The following is a 24869-nucleotide window of genomic DNA, read 5'->3' on the forward strand; positions in this document are numbered from 1 at the left end:
TTCAATCACACCAAATAACTTGTCCTGCACTTTCAAAACAACACGCCCATCCTATCAGCTGACAGTATAGTCTATACTCACCCGTTTATACGTGTGAAAGGAGTAATGGCCACCCATGTCTTTTCTCCTTCTTAATGCAACTCCATTGATTAGCCTCTGTAAAACACTTCACAAACGAATCACCAGTGATAATTCATTAATATTGTATCAACAACTACAAATCTAGGATCACACGGAGATTGGCGACCATATTAGTGTTATTCAAAGAGCCATGGCGCGATGACAGTACAGGGACAATGGTGCGATATGTTGGCGAAATGCAGTGTAGTTGAGCGCCACCAATGCTAAATAAAGGGTTACAGTGTCTCGCGTTCGATTTCTGACCTTGTGTTTCCTCTAATTCCAGATCTCAGTCGCATCTTTGAAGGAAGACTCTTGGTGTAAATGTACAGTTAAAATATTCTATTCGCAGCTCCCCAGGCGGAGCTCAGACAGTCCCCGGCTTCATTAAAATTTCATCAGCATCCCTGTGAAAGGGGGAAATGTTCCGAGGAAAGGAGAAAAATAAAACAGAAGGCCTAATTATAACAAAGGGAAACACTGCTGCCCTTTCCTTTTTGAATGTAGCGACCACAGTGTATTGGTGCCATGTCTTAATGTATGGAGCAGAAGCAACATAGCCTATAAGGTCTGTGTTGCTTCTATGTAAACTGCTTGGCTTGGTTGAGATGTGTGTGTGTGTGTGTGTGTGTGTGTGTGTGTGTGTGTGTGTGTGTGTGTGTGTGTGTGTGTGTGTGTGTGTGTGTGTGTGTGTGTGTGTGTGTGTGTGTGTGTGTGTGTGTGTGGCAAATAATCCCAATAGACTTGTTCGCACCTATATATCGGAAAGTTAAATAGTGGAATAGTCTGTCTAGCTGTGGAGGGAGCTGCCATACTACCAGTGTGCAGTTAGTGCACTAAACACACGCTGGGCTGGTGTCAAGCAACGAGACTCACTGGTAGTATCATTTCAATTCCCGATGAGACTTTCTCTCTGCAGCCCTCCCTGACCAACGCTGAGTAATTAACAGCGATAGCTAATGACTACTTAGCTCTATACTTCTCGCTCGCGCCTCATAATTATCTGCTTTTCATAATTCGATGTGTAATTTAATAATTCGCTCTTATTAGCGTATTAAGTGAATGGCTCATTTAGGGGAAATTAGAATCGCTCACCAGGAGCATCTTTTAATTGATGAAACATCAAGACTGTCTCGTTAATAACAGCTCGTTTTGATATTATTAATCAATTGCCCTAATCGTGGTGTTTTAAGCCGCTTTGATTTTGTGTTTAAGCCTTTTATACATTTAAGAGATAAGTGGGAAAAGTGTATGCTTTTATCTTGGAGCAAATGGTTATATTACGGAATACAATAAAATAACGGTTCATTTATTGTCATAGCCGGTAACACATAATTGTGTCACTAATTGATATATCCGGTAAAAGTTCTTATATTTGGTACAAATAAACTAAGTATTCTTATAAATCTCTATTTAGAAATAAATAAATATATTCTGCCATGGCCATTCGGGCCATTCCAAAGTTGACCGAAACACAGCCATAGGCCTGGTAAGAAATCTGACGTCATCGTGTGGTCATTTCAGGGAGGTAGGCTGGCAAGGGGTTACATTGGTTTTAGAAATTATGAGATGCCAAAGTTATAGACACAAAGTAGCCTAATAGAGAGGTGTACCAATCATATTTTCACCAACTAGATTATACACCAACTTCGGTGTGTAGCCCAATGTTGTTGCCAGATAATGCACTTCCGGTTTCACAGCAAGCAAAAGGTGGAACTTTGCATATCAATAGGCTACTGAATCCCTTTCCTAATTAATTGATTGAATGCACTAATAAGAAAGGTTTTATTTGCAGCATTATTTGTATTATAATATTTATTATTATAGCCTACCCTACACTGCATTCCCCCTCACTGTTTCAATTACAATTTATAATCAAATTAGATTTAGCAAAAATAATCACATGCAAATACATTCTGCTGCTATAAATACTCTCTTTAAAATGTGGAGGACAGATTTCAGAAGTGCAAATAGGATGCGGCTGGCTCCCGTTTCCTCTCCTCTCTCCCTCAGGTAGAATGGGAGCTATCGTGGTGCTGAAAGCTGCAGAACTGAAAACCCCATAGAACGTTCAAACGTTCCAAGCAGACAGTCAGCAAGCCATGCAGGTCATGTCTACATTATGTAAAGCTTATGTCAAATTGACATCAACATTTTTTTGTATTTTAGGCTAGTCCTAACCCTCATCCTTTTCCTCATCCTTTTCCTAACCTTAACCCAATTATCCTAACCTGCCGCGTAAATTCTACTAACCTGCTATACGAAAAGTCAATTTTGACATAAGCACTCTATCTAGTCAAAACCAGCCATGCAGCCAAGCCCCCATCGGCCTGACATGAACGGTGCTTTAGAAATGACACTCTATTCAAAATGTTGATTTAAAAAAAAAAATCCAGGCTGAACCTCGCGCGCAAACCAAGGTGTAGCCTAACCTGCTTCAAAGCCATATCATGCCTCGCACCGGAGCAGTGTTTGACTGTGTATTTAAATAGAGACGGGCACATTGGCAGGCGAGGCTGTTTTTCTGGCGGGCTGACATCTGGCAGGGCTGCGCTCGAGGGACCTATCCAGTTCTCTATAGACTCCATGATTAGACTCTAATAGAATATTAGCATTTGTTCTCAGGTAGGCTACCGCGAGCTGCAAGAGCGAGCTGGCAGCCATTCAGTAGGAAAAAAAACACGTGTCTTTTTTACAGTGCATGGTGGGACAGTAATGGGATTTTTCTGGAATTTGTAGAGAAATTGGATATGTAAAAATAGGATCTATTGATGCTTGGTAGTCTATCTTTGCACCTTTCAGCATAAAATACAGATTTAGCTCCAACATAAATCCTTTAATGACATAGGCCTACATCCAAGGATGATCATTGCATTGATGCTTTGAAGGAATATATTTCTCAATTCAATTTGAGTCTTTAAATTAGATTGACAATGCATTATAATACGCAGATGCAGTATCCAAGCATTTCGCTCTTTCCAAGAATTGGGCCTACACAAAAACACTCATTCAAAACGTCCAATAAAATGTTAAAATTAGTTCTTTAATGAAACACATATTGCAATTCAATTATTAAATAACTTAAAGATACATTAATGTAGTAAATAAATACAAAAATAATTCGACCAGGAATCCAAAAGCAACAGACATCACAGAAAGAAGGTACCTCAGCTAAAACAGCAATACAGCAAAACCTGTACGGATATAATTATGTGCAACTGGTTCCAATGAAATATGTACATTTTACACGTATACTTCCATGAAACGGTTATTTTCTCGATAAGAAAACATCACGAAACAAGATGAATTTAACAAGCAACGACTTCATAATGATGCGCATATTTATACAAATAAATAACCAGAAAAAAACATACATAAAAATAATTTAAAAAGAGAATACTATCGCATATATCTCTCGCTTGTACCATCTCGAACGTTTAGCAGAAACGAAATTAAATTCGTGACTATAGGTCTAGATTTAGCTGTCATTTCCCTATACGAAAACACGTTTCACTTGCTGTCAGAATGAGCTTTTCTCAAGCAAAACGAGGGAGGAGGAAGAGGAGGGGGAATCCCAATAAATATATAATGATGTAAACACGGCCTCATCTAATAAATAGTTCATAAGAAACAGACCCACGTTGGCTGGCAAAAACAAACGTAGCCCTATTGCAAACGGTAGTAAAACAATCATATTTGGCAATTGTAAACCCCAATCAAATGCATACATTTGATCCACTATTTCTATAGGCCCATCTACAGCCAGATAGATGCTTATGCAATAAAAAAAACACCCCCTACACCAGCTATATTGTATAAACAGTGTTGCTCGATTAGGGCCTAAACTCTGGGTCTTTGCTTTATATCTTACCACGTTTCTTCATCTTTCAGCTTTTCATCACACTTTATAACGAAATAGGTGGAATTAATTACATGGGACACAAAATGAAGGTCATGTGACCACTAAATTAATCATTTACACGGCGTTGTTTGGCAGTACTCTAATAATAGCTTCCAAGACCCGGCAAGCGCTTACTGTACTGTCCTATTTCCCCTTATGGACCCAGAATTAATGCCAGACTGCATCGTCATAATAATAAACTCAGAGGGAAAATGTAGCCTTACGACAAAAATATAAACACACCAATACTATGCCAATAGGCACCGACCAAGTGCTGTGTCAAAATACTGTAGGCCTATCTTCCCATGGTAAACAACTGTTCTTTTTCAGTACGTTCAATATTGTAGGCTATGTTAAATAAACCAAAAAAATACGTGTGATTAAAGCCTATAATACTTAACTGACATAAAAGGGTGAAGAATAGTAGGTCTAAGTGGAGAAAAAACAGAGGTCTTACTTGCTCTGTTCAAATGCTCCTGTACATGACTCCACATCCCTTCTGGTGCGAATAAGACGTGACCGCAGTAGTGGTTTGAGCTTTCAGTCATTTTGAATGTATATTAATTATTCGGGTTGTTCAAAGCACAAGTCATTGATGATTGAAAAAGTGTGTGATAAGAAATATAATACAAATCGTCTCTAAACAGTGTTCAGTCTCTCAACGTAGGTTGATAGTTTTTCTTTAATGATTATTTTTAGAGCGAGTGTTCAGAGTCAGACGCATGCAGAATATTTCATTCGTTTCTGTTTCTGCCGTTGGTTGCAAAACCAGACCCGCACCACGTTCTTTTTGAGGTCCAGTTTCTCTGCTATAGCAGCGATTTTTTCTGAGGAAGGACGCGGCTGAATGGCGAAGTAAGCTTCCAGTGATCGCTTTTCCGGTGCTGCTATCGACGTGCGCTTCCGCTTCTTCTCTCCGCCGTTATATAGCTCGGGTTTGTTGAGTTTCTCCCGGTGTGATTTCTCGGCTTCTTCCAGCCATGCCTGTAGAATCGGCTTCAAAGCTATCATGTTGTTGTGGGAGAGGGTGAGGGACTCGAATCGGCAGATGGTACTCTGGCTGAGGGAGCCCACGCCAGGAATCTTCAGGTTGGCCAAGGCTCCCCCTACATCCGCCTGGGTCACGCCGAGTTTGATCCGTCTCTGTTTAAACCTCTCAGCGAATGCTTCTAAGTCCCTGGGATCGGCGTCCACGTCGCTCATGCAGCCCATGTGGGATGGTAGCCCGTGGGCATGAGCCATATTGAGGGCTGCCTGGTGCATGTGGTTCATGCCCGCCATGTGAGCAGGGTGCGCAGTTGCGGAGCCGTCTGGCCCTGCCATGGACCCGAGAGCCAGTCCTGGGGTGATGTGGTCCAGCAGGTCGCCCTCCAGCGCCTGGTGGGGTTGGTGGTGGTGGTGATGGTGATGATGGTGGTGGTGACCGTGGCCGGAAAGGGCTGAAGGGTGAGAAATAGGCACCGAGGAAGAAGACGATGAGGAGGTGCAGGGGAGAGTGTTCATGGTGTGGTAGGTCGCGTCCGGCTTGAAGGGACTGTGGTGTGGAGGATGGTGGTGGCTCTTGGTCTGCGAGACAATATCCACCGCCGCCAGAGCTTCAGCGCGGGCCAACAAACTCTCATCCAAGCCTCCGAATATATTGCTCTGCAATTGCAAATAGAATGCACACATAACTGTCAGCAGGGAATTCTCACTCCACTCCGCGGTTTAAAACATTTCCTGAATGAGATGAGAAAAAAAATCCTAAAAAAGAACACACATGCAACATCCCAGGTCATCAAAATTAATACGTAAGGCAAACCCGACTGAATACATAAGTTGGGGAGAGGAAGGGAAAAATGGAGGTGCTGGGTGATTTGCTGTGCAGACATGAAAAAAACATCACAAAAAAGGGGGCTGTCAAAATGTGCCTTTAAGCGGTAATTATGCAGAATACGTACCGGTGGGGTTGGGAGACATCCTCGGCGCATCGCCTCCGAGTTGCCTCCGCCGCTGCTGATGATGGTGCTACTGTGTCGGGAAGACGAGCACGAGGAGGGCGCATTCGAAGTCAAAGTGGAGGACGAGGAGGAATGCAAGGAATACTTGGGCTCGGGCAAGCTGGCGTGGGCCATGGCGAATGCCTGCTTGCTGTTCAGAGACATCATCATCATGTTTGCAGGCGTCCGAGTCTCGGCAAGTTCCTTTTAATAAGTTAAGACTCCGCCTCTTCGATTGGAGTTGAAGCCCAGTGTTGCTTCTCCGGGAATCTGAAGACACTGTTTTATATACTGTAACTGTAGCTGCTACAATATGGAAAGATGAACATCCAATTCTCTGGTTGTTGGCGCATATATTATTACCTAGCCCTGTGTATGGAGGTATGGCCGCGCGCCGTAGTTTTGCTGGAGAGGAGATGTCGCCTGCGCACTCGTTTACCTCGCTATGGGCTGTGGCGCGATGACCAAAAAATAATGTTAATATTACTCGTTCGTTCTTTCTCTAAATTTCGTCCTCCAAGAGTGTTATTTTGGTCGCCGTGGATGTGTCGTTGTTTTGGGGAGCTCCTCCAAGATTATGCAACGAAAAACTAATAGTAGAAAAAAAGTTGTTTTCTCTCCTCCTGGTACTGATTTCCAAAACACAACCGCGCGTAAAAAGATTGTCTCATTCGTTTATCTTTTTTTCTGCAAAGTTTCCGTTTCACAATTGACTGTAATTAAGAGATAACGGTGACAGTCTCGATACCTCGACTACGTTCAATGCTGCTGGGACTCGATCTGCCTCTGCTCTGAGGCGAAGGGCAGGCTGTGTCTCTCTCTCTCTCTCTGCGCCTCTCTTTCACACACTCTCTCTCGCTCGCTCTTTCGTTCTCTCTCTCCCCCCTCTCTCTCTCCCTCGCCCCCTCTCCTCTTACACTCTCTCGGCTGTACCTGAAAAACCTTTCATGATTTATTATTCTTCATTAGCCACACCGCCGCTGGGGACTCTGCGCATGGGCAGTCTGCGACAAGGCATTCATTTCAAACAGCTCTCCAGCCAGCATTGTGTCCTTCTTCGTCTAATTTATTTTGGATCCACATGGAAAGAGGAAAAATAACCAAATATAGACGAGCCATTTCCATTATTATATCTTAATATTGTGCCGTTTCATTCTGAAAAATATCAAAGTGGAGTTCAGTTTAAAGATACGAATTTGGCAATAGAGGAAATAGGAAAGTCTTTCTAGGGATGGATATGAGGAAAGTACCTTGGACAGCTCCATGAAGCGACATCCCTGTTGGGGAAAGATAAATCAAAGTTAAATGCTTGACTATCATTTCATTATGGCAGCATAGGCAAATTGAAGACAGTAGGAACATCTTTAAACAAATTAGGGGTCGGGGAAAAGATAAGATTACAAGATTTCAAATTAATTTAGGGCTATGTGAAACAGCTTTTCAATAAGTGACCTGCTCCCGCGTTATCTTGTTTTTGTGCGTAATTCACCTTGACGAATTTATTAGTTTGGAGATTAGCTATGGAAATAATCAATAGACGAGCTATATGGGTTAACTCAACAGTCATATTGTGAAGTTTTATGACACTGGTGCATGGACGAGCGTCGTGTGTGAAATATTTGATCAATGACAGTGGAAAGTGTTTTTTTTTTTAAGTCTTTAGGATTTAATTGCAAACCCAATACAATTATATACTTGTCGCAGCGGGCTATTATCATATCTTTATACTAATTAGGCTACTTCATCAGTGATATAATTACAAACCTTTAATCATATTGTAATTAACAAGGCTTGTCTAATTTATTTAATATGTTGAAGTCCATTGGATGGGCTAATTGATATAAGATGGTGATTGAAAACCCACATGGAAAATATAACGGTATAAGGCCTATACCTAAAAAAAACAATCACAGAATCTGGAATCTGTCTGCAGATATAGCATTTCGTCTCTGGTTACAAAGTTACCCCTCTGAGTGTATTTTGGTTATAGTAGTGTGATGATCATTGAGCTTGAAAATAAGAATTCAATTTAAGTTGGGAGGGAAAGAGATTGTGTTGAACGGTAGTTGTGGGCTAAATAGTTGGCACTCTTGTTTTTTAATTTTCTTCTTCACATTTTTAAATGCTATTCGTTAAATACCGATTTCTGTAGCCTATCTATCAGTATCTGTGAATAAACCGATACTCCGTTCATAAAAACAGCTACAGTACTATAGTATAGTCAAAGCTACTATGGTTATTTTTCAAACAACTATGCTATTGTATTGTAAAGAATCATATTACATGCAAACAATGTGTTTTTACTGTAAGGGGATGCCTGCATAATGGAAAAACTGGAGACCCAGAACCTCAACAAGCTCTCAAATTATCCTCGCAAAACCACCAAAATATAATAACTAAGATTCCTATCTCTGATACTACGCTGTGATCAATTTTAGTGCACCGCCTATGCTGAAGTCAATAAAGCAATTTAACGCTGAGAGGACAGATGTTGGGCCATGAATATAGCATTGCAAAAACCCTGCTGCACGCTCTGCTACAGACGATGACGCGAAGCTGCACTTGTCTCGAGCACACACGATGGCTCTCTTTGTTAGCGCGCTAGTTGTCAGTGCCTTTTCGGTAAGATTTTGATGCACATAGACATTTAATATGTCCCCACGGCTGCAACAAAGCTGTTGGTGATAGTGCACAAGCACTTTACATCGCGAGAGCCACCCGGCAGGCGGTAAGCCTCTCAAATGGGACGACAGGCGCGCTGAAGCCAACCCTCGCGCCCGCGCCCCTGAGACGTCAAGGGGCAATCAGTGTCTCCTCACATATAGCGACGGACTGATTTATGATGAAACTTTAACGAAATCATTTATATTTCACAACCTATAAATCGGCGTATGAAATTTTCATCCACAATGAAACACACAACAAAGTAAGCTAGTATAACTTAGGTCAAATAAATCAATTGGGCTGTACTCGCAAGCAATTGACTTTGAAGTGCGTTTTCTCCTTTGACAGTGTTCAATAGGCTACAATATTAATCGAAGTTATGTAGGCCTAGTTCTAAATGCGCTCGTTCACGGTGCCTGTAGGCCTATAGGCTGCTCATGTTTGATGAAGGATATCTCCAATCTTACAAACCTAACTACTACAAAGCATGAACAGTTAGTGGAATTATGAAGTTAAATGAAATGTAACTAATAAAATTGGATTTTAAATGATGCAATTTCTCCTGGAAAATGGAACGTTGCCTCATTGCATTGATTGCGTGGTGGAATACAATGAGTTATTTAGTCATTAGGGAAAGTACTAGCAGATATCTCACTGTAGGCCTGTCTACCTTGCTGTTCCAATAGGTGCTCTACATTACACTCCATTGCATTATAAAAACAGAGTAAGCATTACAGGATATATTACGGAACATTTGGCAGAAGCAACAAAATGCAGTCAAGTTAGTCAATGATTTGACTACAAATGAATGAATTGCTAATTACTACTCATTAATAATTAAATAATGTAAGAGGACTAACCATCCATATGACTTGCTGACTTCAACATAGAATATTACACCTCGATGCGCCGATTATGTCGAAGGTGTTGTGCCTCAATTTGTATGATGATACAGCGACAGCAGAATGCTCCTTCCTCATCAAAAGATATGCCTGAATACTAGCACGTTCCTTTTCTCTTAAAAACACAAGTTCTCTGAGGAATTCTGAATCCAAACCGGGCTTCACTGGAGCTTTACAACACGGAAATAAAAAAGCACCTAAATAAAATCAAAATAAAACAAAGAATAAAAGCATAATAGTAGCAGCTAGGGTTTGATATAGCTCAGGTGACTTGCTCAGGTGACTTGCTCAGGTGACTTGTTTGCTCTTTTTTTCTTTTAGCTCTGACTACTGTACTTATTCGGAATCAAGGAACGCTGCAGAGAGAGGAGCAGAGCATGTGTGTTTTACTTTACACAAAGACAGACACACTCTTCTCCTCCACTCAGTCTCCCCCAGGAGCTCTCCACGTTAACAATCCCAATTACACCCGGATCACCAGAGACCGCTGTTTTTATTACACTACCGCTCCTTTGTGGCTTCCTCCGCCAACAAGGTATAACTGCTGCTAGCGCAGAACAGAGACACTCTGTGAGAGAAAGGAGAGGAGCACGAGGAGGGCGGAGAGGAGAGGAAGAGAGAATAGAACACATAGACAATACTCTGACTGCACCCACCACGAGCAGAGTTGAGAGAGGATGAAGTCTCTTGGCTGCTGGTGGTGGTGATGCCTTTATTCACACACACACAGCTTCCCCCTCCTCCTTCTCCTCCTCCTCTTCTGATCTCGGGAGTTCTTTACATGTAGGTGCAGAAGGTCAATGCTTGTTAGGAGAGCATCTATGGAGAAATCTGGCTTTAAAACACACACACACACACACACACACACACACACACACACACACACACACACACACACACACACACACACACACACACACACACACACACACACACACACACACACACACACAAAGAGGTGTGTTTCTACATTCTCCATCACCACGTCAGTTCTTTATTTATTCATCTGTTTTTACCTGGGAGAAGTGACAGGTTCCAGCGACAGCAACACCTTTCTTTAATATAATACCTTGTTTAATGCACAGACTGAAAATAAAAGCTAGGATGAAGCTTGCAGGAATTGCTTAAGTGCTTAAGTGCCACAGTGAATCCCCAACCCTGAGATAATGCAACTTGTGATTTAAGAAAAAAAAAATGTTGCTTGAATTACGTCTCACCTGCAACACAAAACTCCTGGATCCTTTTCCATTTGATCTTGTGTCAAGGATTAAATATAGCATTTACAGTGAGTGTAGGGACGTATTATCTTGTGCTGTGTTGGATAGTTCTTAAACTATTGTTTTGTCTGTAGCAATTCACTTTAGGTGAGGTGTTCTATCAAAATGCCTACACTATCATGTCACTACGAAGACTGAAATAAGGCATAAGGAGTCATACATAAACTGTGATCCGGGTCACATGCACCAATGTAACTGAGCTGTTATCCAACCCCAGTCATCTGCATGAGCTAACTAAAGATCACATTAGTCCACTATTGGGCTTCCTGGTAGCTAATATGGTCATTTGTATACTTCCATCACCCTGAAGGAAAAACCCATCTCTCAAATATCTCAACATCAGATCTCCTTCCAAATGTCTATATCCATTGTTTATATAATATAACTATAACCATCCACCTCCACAGGAAAGCAACCAGGCTTTGCCTACAACACCATGCAACCTGTTCTAAGAGGGGGCAGAACCCTGAGCCCCGACTGATTAGAGCCAGAGAAAGTGAGGTGAGCCGTGAGGTCAGCAAAACAAATAACACCACCACCAATTTTCCCATGACAGACTGGAGGCCATGGCACGCAGGCCGGTCCTTCGGGGGTAAGGCATTAGACTGGGGCTGGGATCCTGAGCAGTAGCAACCACACACACACACACACACACACACACACACACACAAAGGGGGCTGCAGGGCAGCGGAGGATAAGGTCAGACCTCATAATGATGTCACATACCTCTAGGTCCTCCAGATCAATATTGAGAGCTCCCCACTGCACCTGTCAACCAGCCAGTCAAATAATGCACGGGCCCAAAGAAATCACAGTCCCTTTGAAATGGTCTCTTTTGATAATATGAGATTGAGAAACTTCCCCGGCACCACCAACCCCCCTTTTGGCACTGTTAATGTAGGTGGTAGATTGAAAGCCTGTTTTGCCACTTTGAAATACGGTCAATACACTGCCAGGTCACCCGGGATACAAGTCAGTATTCCACGTCCATCCATGTCCGATGACGTCGACGTCGGGAGGTTATGTGAACATCAGCCACTAGGGGCAACAGTGAGCGTTACCTTCAAATAGGTTTCGGTTTTCACAGGGCGTTGTGGACGGGGATGGTGGATGGGCTTTAAGCATATGCCTCTGATTCCAAATGTTATAAGTTTGAATCAAGTGATAGAAAGTTGTTTTTGAGATTTTTGTTTTAAGCCCATGCCAAACCTTAACCCTGACCATTCTGAGTTAATGCCTAACCTTAAGATTTCAGAGTTAATGCCAAACATTAACCCTGACCTTAAACATTCTGAGTTAATGCCAAACCCTAACCCTGACCTTAAACATTCTGAGTTAATGCCAAACCTTAACCCTGACCTTAAACATTCTGAGTTAATGCCAAACCCTAACCCTGACCTTAAACATTCGGAGTTAATGTCAAACCTTAGCCCTGACCTTACCCATTCTGAGTTAATGCCAAACCTTAACCCTGACCTTAAACATTCTGAGTTAATGCCAAACATTAACCCTGACCTTAAACATTCTGAGTTAATGCCAAACCTTAACCCTGACCTTAAACATTCTGAGTTAATGCCAAACCTTAACCCTGACCTTAAACATTCGGAGTTAATGTCTAAACTTAACCTTAAACACTTCGATATTTGATGTTTGCAACAATTTCGAAAACATGGATGAACGTCTAATTCTGACGTGAGACTTTGTGAGAGCTGGTCACAATATAGTAGAGCACAGTTGGATTAGTTATACAGCTCGTCACTTAGCAACAATGTAGGATGTACAGGAGCTCACATATTAGATGTTGTAGTGAAAAGGGAATCAAATACAAAATACACACTTGTCACATGCCCGAATACAACATACTAGAGTAACAACAATCTCACAATACAATGGGCTTGAGCACGAGAGTCCTCGTCCTCACAAAAGCTGTTGCTTCAAGGGTATCTACCTAGCCTCACATCATATGACAACATACATGACGATAAAGAAGGCATCTCTTGAGCGAAACGTCTCCTCAGCGGCTGTGACTGTAAAGAATGTGTAGGGTGTCAGATGTTTTACTTGTGATGAGTGTCAGAGCCGGAAGAAATCAGGATGACTGCAGAATCTCTGTCCAACCTGGATCAACATCTCTACCTCTCTCGTTAGTTTGACTGTCCCGTGCTGCACTGGGTAATACAGGGCTTGTCACACGGTTGTCTAATGGTTGATGCTAATTGACCCTCCTTTCCTCCTTTCTTCTGCACAAATGAAAAGATTTTCCACGTCCTCTGATGGAGCATGTCACGATCTGATCCGACAAAATTAAAAAGCTCTCTGCTGGTACACTGTCACACAGCGCTGCCTCTGCTCGCAGCCTCGCGCCTCATCAGCTATAATTATATTTTTACCTCATCCAATCCGCCATGCTACGCTACAGATGCCAAACACCATATTTAAAGGGTACACACACTGCTGCAGCGAGCCGTGCACCTGTCTGTGTGCGTGTGACACAGTTAATTGAGCGCCTAACACGGGGGAAACTCCCAATAGAGTTTGACTGTTTTGTTTTCCAACACAGTGAGCATCCTTCTCATATATTAAAACGTATCTTCATCTGTATGAAAGAGTGAAATATAATTAGATCAGGGTGTGGGTCAGGATGAGGAAACAGAAGCATTTCTGTTCTCAGATCTGCGGAATAGGGCCTGTATTCACAAAGGCTACATTACACATGCAGCCAAATTCTGATCTTTTTCCACTAATTGGTCTCGTGACCAATTGGATTAGAACTTTAGTGAGACCAATTAGTGGAAATACATGTAAATACAACCAAAGAGTCTCAGAGTAGAAGTGCAGGTATAGGATCAGTATTGTATTTTAGATCATACCGAATAAGATTATATGGACACAGGGAGGACCTGATCCTAGATCAGCATTTGTACTCTGAGACACTGTTGTTATGATAATAATGTAGATTTTACAGTGACATCATTCGCTACCTCTAATAGAGGTATATACACAGCTTAAACTTCAACACTCCAATATTAACCACGTTAAAGCACGCTGACACCATTTAGACATCGACTCCCTCCCATTTCATGCTTCAGTCAATGAAAAATGTATCCTCTCCTCTTAGCAGCTAGAGGAGAAGGACTCGGTAGACAAACAAATGTTGTGGAGCTCGTAGAGTTGATACTGCTCAGCTACTTGATGTGATCTGTGTTTTTATCTGTTCAGAACATGTGATCGGTCTGCATAACCCCAGAGAAGACATGGTTTTGTCTGAACTGAGAATCAAGAGATACAGCGGTATTGAATGAATACTCGTTTCTGATTGGCTGGAAGGGCATTCTAGAATGGATATTAAAACCAGATAACTGGACAGGTGGAAAAGATATTGGGACACTTTGAAATCGTGATGCAGTAAGCACCTACACATGCAGACTGTACTGTGTTGTTTTGCAGACTTTGTACAAAATAATAAAATGCAGTACTACAGGATATTTCTTAACGTAGCTCTTTATTAGCTAGCTATAACTGGCATGTTCACGTATCGCCAACCAGGATCAAACGGCCCATGACCTAACCATTTCGGTGGTCTTAACCAATCATAGCACAGAATGATATGGCGGTAAAATGCATCCAATTACAATTCAGTATGTTTACACATGTGAATATTACATCCCCCTTCTTTTAAAACAAAATAAAAATGTTGACATATTCTAAGGGTTTCATTTGAATACATGCTCTGTAGTTTGGACTCAAGGTAAGTAACCATTTATATTGCCTACTACACCAACTGAATCAACATAGACTCTGAAACAACAATCCAACATACTGTTACTTTTCCAACAAGGGATTCTCAGCAACTCAGCTTTCACTGTAGAAGTAACATCTTAACATTTCAAACAAATACAATACCAAAGCAGTTCAAGTGAACTTTCAATAACAAGTTTACAGTCTGGAACTCTTTTCAGGCAGCGATCCACCGACACCCTTTGACATCTCACAGGTCTAGAACAGCTCTGGGCTTGACCTCTCTTCCTGACCTTGTGCGATATGATGCTGAGCATGCTTCTGTGTCAGTCAACAGTTCTTGTGGTGTTGCAGGTAAGTATGGTGTATGTTGTGCTGTGTGTGTGTTTAGTCCATCATGGGCCCTGTTACAAATCAACGTTCACTTTCAGGGGAACAGTTCATCTCGTTCAGTGTGTTGTTCTTTTGTGTTCAGTAGGTGACGACGATTGCGGCGGTACACCGCTCCTTCTGCGGTGAGGACGTGATATGAACGTTCAGTGTCAGCTGGCTGGATGATGACTGCTGGCTTCCAGAGGCCATGCTCCTGGATTCTAACTGACTCTCCGTCAATCAGTGGTGGCAGTGGTCTAGCTGACCTGTTGTAGTATCGTTGTTGTTGTCTCTGTGTACGTTTCTCATGCATTTCCTTGAAGCTGACGACCTCAGGTTGCAGCTGCTGGTTGGTGCTGGGAAGGATTGAGCGAAGTCTGTGGCTCATCAACAGCTGGGCTGGTGATTTGAAGTTGTCAACTGGAGTGTATTCAAGGAGACTGAGGTAGGGGTCTCTCTTGTCTGCTTTTGCTTTGTCCATGAGTGATTTAGCAATCTGCACAGATTTTTCAGCAAGGCCATTACTTTGAGGGTAATTTGAGCTTGTGGTGACGTGTAAACTCCCATGCTTTTGTGAAGATTTCAAACTCAGTTGATTTGTAACAGGGCCCATTGTCAGATATTAAAGTCTCTACAATGCCATGCCTGGCAAAGCTGTATCACAGCTGCAGATGTGGTGCTGTGAAGCTTGTCGAGTTCGAAGTATCTGCTGTAGTAGTCCACTGTTATGATGTAGTCCTTGTTGTTCCAGGTGAACAGATCGGTTGCCACGACCTGCCAGGGTCGGTCTGGGATACAGTGAGGTAACATTGGCTCTTTGGTGTTTGAGGGGCGTCGTTCAAGACATATGGCGCATTTACCAACAATGTCCTCTATTTGTTTGCACATTCCGGGCCAAAACAAAATGTCCCGTGCTCTCTGTTTGCACTTTTCCATGCCCATGTGTCCAGCATGTGTCCAGCATGGATCTTTGTCAAAATCTCTTCTCTGAGACTGGTAGGAATAATGATTTTCTCTCCTTTGAAAATTATTCCGTTGATCTGTGATAGTTCATCACAATGGTTCCAGAATTCTGAGACGCTGTGAGGGCATTTTCTGCTCTCCTCAGGCCATCCACCCTGTATGACTTTCCTCAGCTGTGCGAGTTGAGTCCTTTTCGTTTCTGCTTGGATTTCCTTCAGTTTTGTGTCACTAACTGGTAAGTTGCTGTACACAGTGTGCACTTGCATGTCCATGCCTTCACTGAGACTGCTGTCCTTATAGGTAAGAAACTTCCTGGAGAGTGTGTCTGTGACAGGGATGTCTTTGCCTGGATGGTGAGTGATTGTGAAGTCTTTTTTTGTAGTTGAAGGATCATTCTCTGTAGCCTTGGCGGGGCTGCGGCTAGTGGTTTCCTCATAATTGACTCAAGGGGCTTGTGGTCGGATACCACAATGACTTGTGGTCCATATATGTACTGATGGAAACGTTTACATCCGAACAGAATGGCGTAGAGCTCCTTTTCGATTTGAGCATAGTTGATTTCCCAGTCTGTGAGAGATTTGGAAGCGTAGCCGATGGGCTTTCCTTCTTGCAGTAGCACTGCACCTAGTCCATACTTCGACGCGTCCACTTGGAGTCTGAGCTCTTTGTTGGGGTCGTAGTAGGCAAGGATTGGTTCTGGTTCTCTTGTGATCAAGTCTTTCACATTCTGGAAAGCAATGTCGTGTTGCTTGTCCCAGAGAAACTCACTGGACTGCTTTAGCAGTTGACGCAGGGGTGCATTAGCATTGGAGAGGTTGGGTGCGAACTTTGCTAAGTAGTTGACCATGCCAAGCACTGTTTCCAGCTCTGCACGGTTCTTTGGTGGCTCCATTTCTTTTATGGCTGAGATCTTCTGTGGATCTGGCTTGATTCCATTTGCTGTGAGAAGATGTCCGAAGTAGCTGACTTCTGTAGCTCCGACTGTGCTCTACTCGGGGTTGAGCCGTACTCCTCTCGCAGGACCTTTGCAGCATCGTGCGGACGTTTCGGTCGTGCTCCTCTTTGGTTCGACCATAAACAAGGATGTCGTCCACAATTGCCACAACTCCGTCAAGGCCTTTGTACACTTCGTTGATCTTTCGCTGAAACTCGTCTTGGGCTGAGATAATCCCAAAAGGCAGGCGACACGGAACCTGTAGCGTCCAAACGGTGTGTTGAATGTTGTGAGCTTAGATGACTCTTCTGTGAGCTTGATAGCCCAGTAGCCTGATCTAGCGTCCATGACACTGAAGTAGTGTGCTCCCGCTAGCTTGTGTGTGATGCCATCTTGCGTCGGTAAAGGATAATGGGGGCGTTTGATAGCCTTGTTCAAGTCTCTTGGGTCGAGACTCTGAGCTTGCCAGTGCGTGGTTTCCCTACCACCACTAACGCGTTTACCCAGTCAGTCGGTTCTGTAACCTTGGTGACTATGTCAGATTGCTCCATGCTTTCCAACTCTTTCTTCCGAAGGGCACGGTGAGCAAGGGGAATCTTTCTCGGTGGGTAGACCACAGGGGTTGCGTCTGGGTCAAGGTGAATGGTACATTCTCCTGGGAATAATCCTATTCCTGTAAAAACATCAGCAAACTCCTCCAGTACATTGTCTGTCTCTACTGGTGCTGTCACTGATAAAACTAGCTTGATGAGGTCCATGTTTAAACATGCTTTAAGACCTAGCACTGCAGGTGCTCTAGTGTCAACAACATAAAAGTCCAACATCATGTCACTTTCCTTGTATTTGAAAGTGCATGTGCCTTTTACTGGGAGTTGTTCACCACCATAACTAGTCAGTCTGCGCGTGTTGGGCTGTAGCTCGTACTCAGATGTCAAGCTGTGGTACTTATTCAGAGGAATAATGTTTACTTGTGCACCAGTGTCTAGTTTGAACTTTAGCTTTGTGCCTTGTGTTCCTATCTCAATGTCAGCAAAGGCTTGCTCTGTCTCTGATATTTGACTTTTCTGTGTCACTGAATCAATAAACAGTTCATTAGCGTTTGACTCTTTGATTGACATTTCATCTTCACCCACTGTGTGTACTGTTTCTCCACGGTAAGCTCTGCACACTTGTGATTCCATTTTCCTAATTTAGTACACTGTTTGCCTTTAGCTGGGCAATTTCCTTGTTCGCCATGTACTTTGTATCCACAATATCCACATGTTCTGGGGCGTTTTGAGTCTGTGTAGCTCTGTTTTGGAGTTATGTCTCTCTCGTCTCTGTGCACCAGAGGTGTGCTTTGATGTCTGCCTGATTGCGCACTGCTTGTTCACGTGATGCGCTCGTGCTACCGCGCAAAATGGTTTTCATCTGAGCCTGTGCTAGCTCGTGAGATCTGGCTATGTTGATAGCTTTGTCCAGCATTATCTCAGACTGTGAGGTTTGAAAATATGCTTGGACTATCATAATGGTGTCTGTGTATGTTAAAAGCAACATTTTGCAACATATGATGTGACTAGCGGAAAGGCTGTGGCTGGCCTTGAGGTATAGGCAGCTATCATGAGTTGTGGGAGACACGTACAGCATGTTGGCAGTTCAACAGACTGTCTTTTGTTAGAACTCAAACTTAGCAGTAACAAGAACCAGCAACAACTACACCTGCCAATGGGAGCGCCCGGGGGCTGGGACCAGTTGGGGTGCCAACAATCAACATAGATTGAGTAAGTTTAAACCACACTTGATCTCTACTCTGACAGGCCAGCTCGGAAGCAGGAACTACTACTGTCAGAGTATTTAAAGAAGATATCTTTAGGGTGTTGGCCAGTTCTCTGTTTGCCCTGCGAGGTGTGACAGAGAGCCCGTATATACAAAATTTGCATTTACCACTTATTGCTTAGCTAATAAAAAATACCTAGCATAAAATCGGTGACTCAGTGTCATACTTATCCTGATACCAGATTCGATCAGCGCAACCCTTTACAAGACCCAACATTCAAAAGTTTCTCTCTGAGTGTATTCCAAATACAATACAGTCTCTGACCATCTCATCATTGTTTGCATAATCACAGTCTTTCACAAGCAGACTCAAACTTTTCAAAAGACTCGCTAGCTCCCTGTACTTTCTCATGGAATTTGTACCTAGCGAAAATCGTATTGGTCTTCGGCGCAACATATGCTTCAAAACGATCGTAGTATGTTGGTAAGTGTCCATGTGTTGTAAATATCTCTCCCTTTTTCACCGATCCAGAGGAGCAAGTAGCTGCATTTTCCTCTTCTCCTCTGTCCTTCAGAGGACCCGTGAACATTCGCTCCACATGCTGTTTGTACTTACGCCATGCATCGGGTAGGTTTGTGGACTCCGAGTCCATTCGAGGTGAAGGAACTCCAGTAAAATTCATCTTTTAAGACCTTTTACTCTGACACCATGTCTTGTTTTGCACACTTTGTACAAAATAATACAATGCAGTACTACAGGATATTTCTTAACGTAGCTCTTTATTAACTAGCTATAACTGGCATGTTCACATATCGCCAACCAGGATCAAACTGCCCATGACCTAACCATTTGGGTGGGCTTAACCAATCATAGCACAGAATGAAATGGCGGTAAAATGCATCCAATTACAATTCAGTATGTTTACACACATGAATATTACATGTACTTGCTGCAAAGTTGCAGAAAGCCAAACCAACATCCACACAAACCGACATTGGATACATGAATATAATATATCCTTTGTAATCCTGATTATAACCAACCTCAATCATGTTGTTTGATTCATGGTCTTCCTCTTTCTGAAGGTCCTCATCATCAGACTCATCAATGATCAGCTCATTAGACAACAGAAGACCGGGCAACACAATGATAGCCAAGTTGCTTTAAAAATTGTCCTCGTTAAGTGCTTATATAACTCTTGAAATGCAATAGATATCTACACAACAGGTCTGCAATGATAGTCCAAATATTTCTAATGGTAGTCTCTCTCTTTTCAGTGGGGATTATCTTTGTTCTTTGAAATGGTAATTTCAGCCAGGGCCAGTAGCTAATTAGCAAGCCCTTGAACCTGGACATTCATTGTATGATGGCGAATGGATTTGCCCTCTTTTGACAGAGCCATGCCATATGGAGTAGGTATTGTTAACCGGTAATTAGCTTAAACCGTTTTTTGAAGATGGTTCAAAAGGAAAGGCCCTTTTAAGAAAGAGAAAAAAGATTCATGATATATTTGAATCACCTGAGTAAAAATACTGGAATTTCACTCACATGTAATGTAAACGTCCAAAATATATATCCTTGGTTATATAAGGGAAATCTGTTTTCGACATTTTAATGAGATGTATTTACCTTCATTTAATTGAAGCAGTACCCAAGAAAGATTTCATCCAAACTACCCTGCATGCACCACTCGTTTCTTCAATGCGGAAATCTTGAAAATGTTCTTCTTGAGGATCCTTTTCCGTTTTTATGTTTGATCATGTGACTGCCGAGTAGGCTGCCTTCATTGGCATGAGCATGGTAACGCCATACTAGTTTGTCCGCCGCCCATCGGTGCCTGTCTTCGACCACGGTGTTCATTAGAGGCAATCAGCGGCCCTGTCACCGAGCACACTGATTATCGAGCGTAGCACTTTACCTGCTGACTTTGTGTGTATAACTTTATAATTTATTCGGTGTGCCCCGCGCTATTGACACAAAACGTGGCAGGCTGATCAAAGGGAGCCGTTCAGCAGGTTGGACAGGGCCACGAAGACAGGGTCTGTAGCGCTAATCATCTTCAAACGCTTTCCCCAATTTCACTGGGAGCGATGCAGCAACTCCCCAGCAAGTCCCCCCTATCGTTCCTCCCCCCACGGAGGTAATTGTGCCTGGCTAGTTGGCTGACAGGTGTCAAGTGCCCCCTCCTCATCTCATTCACCACGCTAAGCAGAGAGGAAAATCCTCTTCACCTGCAAGCCCCTTCCAACTGACTTACTCAGAGTTAGACTTGTTACCTTTGGTGGTGTTTGAGCAGAGTGGTACCGTGTGTGTGTGTGTGTGTGTGCGCGCCATATGCTTCCATGCTATAGCACTGTGTGAAATCCCTGTTTGAAATCAATGTTCAGCCTTTCAGTTGCTCTCTGAATGAGGTCAGTTCAACCATGTCAATCCCCTGATGAAATAGGGAAATATGGTGGAGAGCCTGCATTAACCTAGTGGAGTTATGCTGTGCTACAGTTAGTGAAGCTTTGAAGCTCCAGCCCTGTATATGCTGAGTTAATCACAGCTGGCGAGAGGTTGATGGGTGACTGGGTGAACACTCAGATTGATGTCCAATGGGGGGTTACCACAGTGCCACTGGCATGCAGGCCAATCAGGGCTTGGCACAGTGGCCAGGTAACCTCTGACCTCTAAGAGGATGCTAGGAGACATGGAAGGGAAGCTCAGCCAGAGAGAGAGAGAGAGAGAGAGAGAGAGAGAGAGAGAGAGAGAGAGAGAGAGAGAGAGAGAGAGAGAGAGAGAGAGAGAGAGAGAGAGAGAGAGAGAGAGAGAGGAGAGAGAGAGAGAGAGAGAGAGAGAGAGGAGAGAGAGAGAGAGAGAGAGAGAGAGAGAGAGAGAGAGAGAGAGAGAGAGAGAGAGAGAGAGAGAGAGAGAGAGAGAGAGAGAGAGAGAGAGAGAGAGAGAGAGAGAGAGAGAGAGAGAGGAGAGAGAGAGAGAGAGAGAGAGAGAGAGAGAGAGAGACCACACCCTCCTCACAGTGAGTGCCTGCCTAAGCAGAACCACATAGGGACCTGCCATAGACAACGGCTCTCACACACACCCCAGTCATTAATTCCTGCTCTGCATCTCCACACCATGTAATATTTATAGGTCACCGCAGCTTTGTATTCACAAATGGAAAAGTGGAGAGGGGGAAAAAGGAGAAAGACATGATACCCTCAATCAATGCTGTGAAAAGGGTTCAGCTTGTCGTAAACTGTTGTTTTTTTGTCTAAGCCAGTGCTCAGGCAGCAATCTTTTCCTTTGGCCTCTTAAAAGCAAGTGTTTTGTGGGGAAGATTCAAGAGTTACAGACAAGGCTGGTAGCTAATTTAACCCCTCTAGTGTGGCATAGGCTAACTATGCCAGGATATATTATGACTGTGGTGCAGTCTACATTTGCACAGTTGACGAAATTTGATTGAGAAATGAGAATCCCCTAAAATTGCATTAGGCAACGTTATAAAATGGCATATTGAAAAATCAAATTTTGTGATTGAATTACGTTGGATTCGGAGCGTCTGAATGTCCTCACATTCAAAACACCTCACTCTATGCTAATTCATTCACATCTATACGCTAAACACCCTCAGAGGATTCATAATAATGAACTCGAGGGGCACATTCCTCAGAGCACCTGCCCTTTTGCCCTCCTATGAAAAAGTGCCCTCGCAGCTCGTGGATTTAAAAAATAAGTTTTACATTTAATTTTAGTCTCTTTTCAGTTGTTATTTTAAATGTAACATTACGAATTGCACATCAAACTAGCTAATTTCATCAGCTCTTCAATCTCTGAAAAACTTACCTCCCCTGCCCTCCCGCCCCAAAAGCGCACTTGTCTGACTCCCCGTGTCTACGGGGATGCCGGGCAGGGAGATTGAAATACTGGTAGGAGGCTACTTTTGAGTTGGATTTGTCATGTGTGTCTCTCACTGCTTGTTGATGAGAGGCAGCTAACTAGCTAGCTAGCTAGCAGATGTACATCATCATTCGCTATGATCAGCTGATGTCAATAATCTCTCGTCGTCTCTAGGCCTAGGATTCACTGGCAATACCTCCCTAAAATGTGTGATGAGTGATTGCTTCAAGTTTTATTGTCAAGTACAGTGAAATGCCTGAGCGTGTTGACATTGCAGATAATAAATAGGCCAGTAAATGTTGACATTTTGGCTACAGAGGCAGTTGTTAGGAATTTTGAGTTATGAATGATGAAATTCAATGTTTTTTTCCCTCTTATTTACATTTTTTTGTGCACGGCCCTGTATAAGACCCATGATGCAATGGGTGTGAGCCGATCTCCAAACGCTAAGCTCCCTGTTTTAGATCTGCAGCGGCCCCAGCACCAAGCCCTGAGGAACCCCTGATGGATCGCGGTACACCAGCCCCCCTGTAGAGATTTGAGGACCACTTTGGAACTCTAATCCACTCAAAATGTGCTGATAATTTTCCTTGCCAGGACACTCTGTGCCTGGTGTCACAAGAGTGGCCTCCCGGGAGCAGATCAGCCAATGATAACAAAGTAGCCAGATGTCTGGCGCTGGCAGGGTCCCAGAAGCTCAGACAGCGGTACGCAGCATCATCCGCTGTGGGCCGCAGATCAAAGATACCTGAGAATTACTTATGGGCACAAAATATGTGTTGCTTACTCCACAGTTCCCATTAATAACAATCTGGGTAGAATTTGTATTTCTAATTAACTATATTCTTTTGGCGTAGTGTAAAAAGTGCTGTAGGATTTATCCTCGGTTGCAGCAGATTTTTTTTCCGGCACACGAACGTGCGTCGACAACAGGAAGTCGGATATAGGGAGCATCTCCCCCACCTCGTCAGAAGGAGCCAGATCAGCTTTTAATGCCGATCTGAGGCTCCGGAGCCAACACCTCCTTACTCCCCGCCACAAACAAACAAACAGAGTAAGAGTCAGCAGATTGAGCTCATACCATGTTGCGTTATATGGCCTACCTTTGAGATGGAGCATTGTTAGATGTAGCAGAAAAGAGACGCCTCGCCTTGAAAACTGAACGTGTTGAAGGGCGCAGGCCTGTAGGAACTTCAAGAGTAGCTCATCACACAGAAGCTTAGTCTGAGGTCATACAGTATATGCATGTATTATGTCTTCTGTATTAATGTCAGTGATATTTCTATTTTCCAAACGGAGGCAGTATTAGCTCGGTGTTTTCCTGAATGTGAAAGGTAGACATGAAGGAGTAATACAGTTAATTATGAATAGCGGCCAACTGAATCTTCCTAAGTTATGAGCCTGACTTATGTAAAAAAAAAAAAAAAATCACTCTCTTTAGAATTTCGTTTTGAAGTCTTGGACTATTTTTCCAGCGCGGTTGTTTGTGTTATTCAGACTGACGTTGAGAACTATCGCTGCCGTTCCATGTTGTTGTGGCTGTTTTCTCCTGGAGGGCCTGCACTTCTTTTAAGGAGTTATCCATTTATTCCATCTTATGTGTTATGTTTAATACACAAATATTTAGAATAGACCCTCGGCTTTAAACGGAGAAAATAAGAAGAGTTAAGAAAGCTGGCTGCCTTGGGAAAGCATTTGTTGCTCCTCTCTGCTTGCTTCACGGATAGGAAAATAAGACTGTTTCATCTTGGCCCGTATGCTCATGCATATTCCGACAGCCTTATGTTCCAGTGCACTTAAAAGTCATTGTTCCATGGCGTTCAACCTATAGATGCTATGCATTTCTATGACGTTTGCCAGTATATCATATTATTCATGATTAAGTATAGAAAGTGGTGCTTTGATGGAAAGCCCCCCACCTCCCTCCACCCAACCTCGTTATGAAAAGGTGTCAGAATAGATGAGTGCCGTTGCAGGGTGATCCTCGTTCCATGTTCCTGGTTCATACAAATTCACATATACATGGTGCCTCTGATTGGGCTGTCTGTGCTGGTTGGGTGTTGGGAAGGGTTACCCCTTCTACTTCCTGCTAGTGACCTTTTGTTTTACTCCTTCCATCTAACTTCCCATCATTCTTCTCACTGTACCATTCTTTTCAGTACAGAGATGCACCACACACATCTCAAAGCCCCATAACAAGTCCTTTCTATTGATTCAGTTGCCTTTACCTTGACATGTATATTTGATCATCCTTTGCACATTTGTCATGTATGTGGTAACCGGTGTAAACTGTATGCTTGTTAGTTTTAGGTGGGGGGATTGTTTGAATTGAATACAGGGTAAAGTGTTAATATATTGTGAATATTGCTCTGTTGAAGCTCAAT

The 24869-nt window shown here is 43.0% G+C and overlaps 1 protein-coding gene across 1 annotated transcript; it reads right to left on the reverse strand.

The window, feature by feature from the left end:
• Nucleotides 1–3556: 3556 nt before the first annotated feature.
• On the reverse strand, nucleotides 3557–6998 carry LOC109900475 (POU domain, class 4, transcription factor 2). The gene is made up of 2 exons (XM_031837884.1): nucleotides 5962–6998; nucleotides 3557–5665 (listed from the first exon to the last, which is right to left on the reverse strand). The coding sequence occupies exons 1-2, from the start codon at nucleotides 6172–6174 to the stop codon at nucleotides 4736–4738; spliced, it is 1143 nt and encodes a 380-aa protein (XP_031693744.1). The 5' UTR covers nucleotides 6175–6998; the 3' UTR covers nucleotides 3557–4735.
• Between the last annotated feature and the right edge of the window lie 17871 nt (nucleotides 6999–24869).

The sequence above is a fragment of the Oncorhynchus kisutch genome, linkage group LG12 (genome assembly GCF_002021735.2).
Source record: "Oncorhynchus kisutch isolate 150728-3 linkage group LG12, Okis_V2, whole genome shotgun sequence".
Lineage (NCBI taxonomy): Eukaryota > Metazoa > Chordata > Actinopteri > Salmoniformes > Salmonidae > Oncorhynchus > Oncorhynchus kisutch.